Genomic DNA, 1,807 nt, shown 5'->3' on the forward strand with positions numbered 1-1,807 from the left:
CGTATAGGCATTCGGCATATTTACTTTGGAGTCAGAGACACCAAGTCCGTGTGACCTTGGCAAAGTAACTTGCATTTTCTAATGGTCGTTTCTCATATTTAAAATGTGGAGGATAATGCTACCTACTTCCTGGGCTTGGCAGAATTATGAGAGATCCTGCACAGAGTGGACTCCAAATGGTGCTTGGAACACAGAAAGAACTGGATAAACATCGGTAATCCTTATAGCCACCATTCTCATTTTAGGTAAGGAGACAGGGGCTTAGAGGACTCGAGGGACTTGCCCGAGGTCTCACAGCTGTTGCATGGCAGAGCTGGGGTCAGAACCCAAGGCCATCCACTCGAGAGCCCACGCTTTGTCCTACGCCACACAAAGAATCGAGATTTCAAAAGATTCATGGCCTGTAACTGCAAAGTGACAAAGATTCCATTCAACAGGGACCAATGCAAAGAGCTTCATCAGAGTTACCAAAATTGTACAAGTGGAGGGATGGACAGACCTGGCTGGCTCATTCTGAAAAGACTTGATATCTAAGAGTAGCAAAATATAAGCCTAACAGGGGAACGGCATGGCCCTTAGAACAAGGCCTGCAACCTCGGGCAACATCAGTGCGTCATGTTCAGATCAGGGGTGCTTGGCAGTGGTCACAGAGCCTCCATGGCATTGTGACCAGGTCTGAGAATGTCCTTCCCAGCATGACATGGTGTGTCCTTTCACTAAAGCAAAAGGCTTGGGAAACCACGTTTTAGGAAGAATGATCGGAAGGAATCAGGATCCAGAACAAAGTCCTGGGCTCTTTGCAAGTCTCTCAGCTGGAAGAACCGAGTTTGTCTGGGGTGTCACTGGGGAGTGTTACTGGAATTGAAATGAAGTGCTGGGAACGTATGCTTTGGTTCTAAGCAACAGTCAGATAATTTCTAACATAATTAGGACTTCGAAACACAGAGTGGGGCTGTTTTGTGCAGTAATGAGCCTCCTGTCATTCTAAAGGAATCTCTGCAGAGTCTGGGTAGCCATTTTTTCAGGTCTCCAGAGAAGGATCACAAGCAAGGAGGAAATGCCTGGATTAGTGATTTCTGAATAAGATGCCGCAGTACAATGAGCAGTTCTACAAGGGCATGTGGTCTTTGCTAAAATTTCCTTATAAGGCCATTCTCTTTCCTCTTCCCAAAATGACCACCAACCACCCTCTCCTCTCTCTGTCGCTGCAGGTTGGAGCTTGGCAAGGGGAAAGCAGGAAACCGAGAGGCTACAAAGCAGCGAAGGGTCTCGGTGGCCCTTGGGAGGGTAACAGGAAGCCAGTCTTTGGAGTCAAAAGGACCCCTCCCTCCTTGTGGGGGCACCTGGAGCGGAGGTGGGTAATCTGAGTGAACAAGGTAGCCCTACCTGGATTTAGGACTCTGAAGGTTTTGACGGCTGAGGAGACGAGCGGCCGAGACCCGCTTTTTGTGGACATTGGATAGACCTGTGGGGAGAAAAACCACAGTCTTCCTGAGACGGAGTTAAACAGGTGTCAGTAAAAAGCCTTCAGCTTCTAGTGACACTCGACTCACGCTTCCACCGTCTTGTGGAGTAAAGCGAGCGGACAACAGAGAAGAGGTCAGGCAGGCATTGTTTGGGGTGGATCCGGCGTGGTTGTGGATAATGCGGAACACAAAGTGAATCTGGCTGAACTTAGCTGAGAGGAGGGTGGTTCGGGGTAACGTGCCACTCTGCTGGAGAGAGACACTTCTACGCATGCTTTACTGAGCATGGAGCAGCAGCGGTGTATTTATTTTGGGAGGATTGTCTTAAAGGGAGACTAAAG

At 48.8% G+C, this 1,807-nt stretch overlaps 1 protein-coding gene across 1 annotated transcript in view; it reads right to left on the minus strand.

The window, feature by feature from the left end:
- The window catches only part of NOS1 (nitric oxide synthase 1), an 82,573-nt gene that overhangs the window by 20,740 nt on the left and 60,026 nt on the right, over positions 1–1,807 (minus strand). Inside the window, 1 exon segment of the mRNA XM_011356068.2 lies at positions 1,387–1,465. Coding sequence (XP_011354370.2) covers positions 1,387–1,465 — 79 coding nt within the window.

This window comes from Pteropus vampyrus, unplaced genomic scaffold, assembly GCF_000151845.1.
Source record: "Pteropus vampyrus isolate Shadow unplaced genomic scaffold, Pvam_2.0 Scaffold23, whole genome shotgun sequence".
Classification (NCBI taxonomy): Eukaryota; Metazoa; Chordata; class Mammalia; order Chiroptera; family Pteropodidae; genus Pteropus; species Pteropus vampyrus.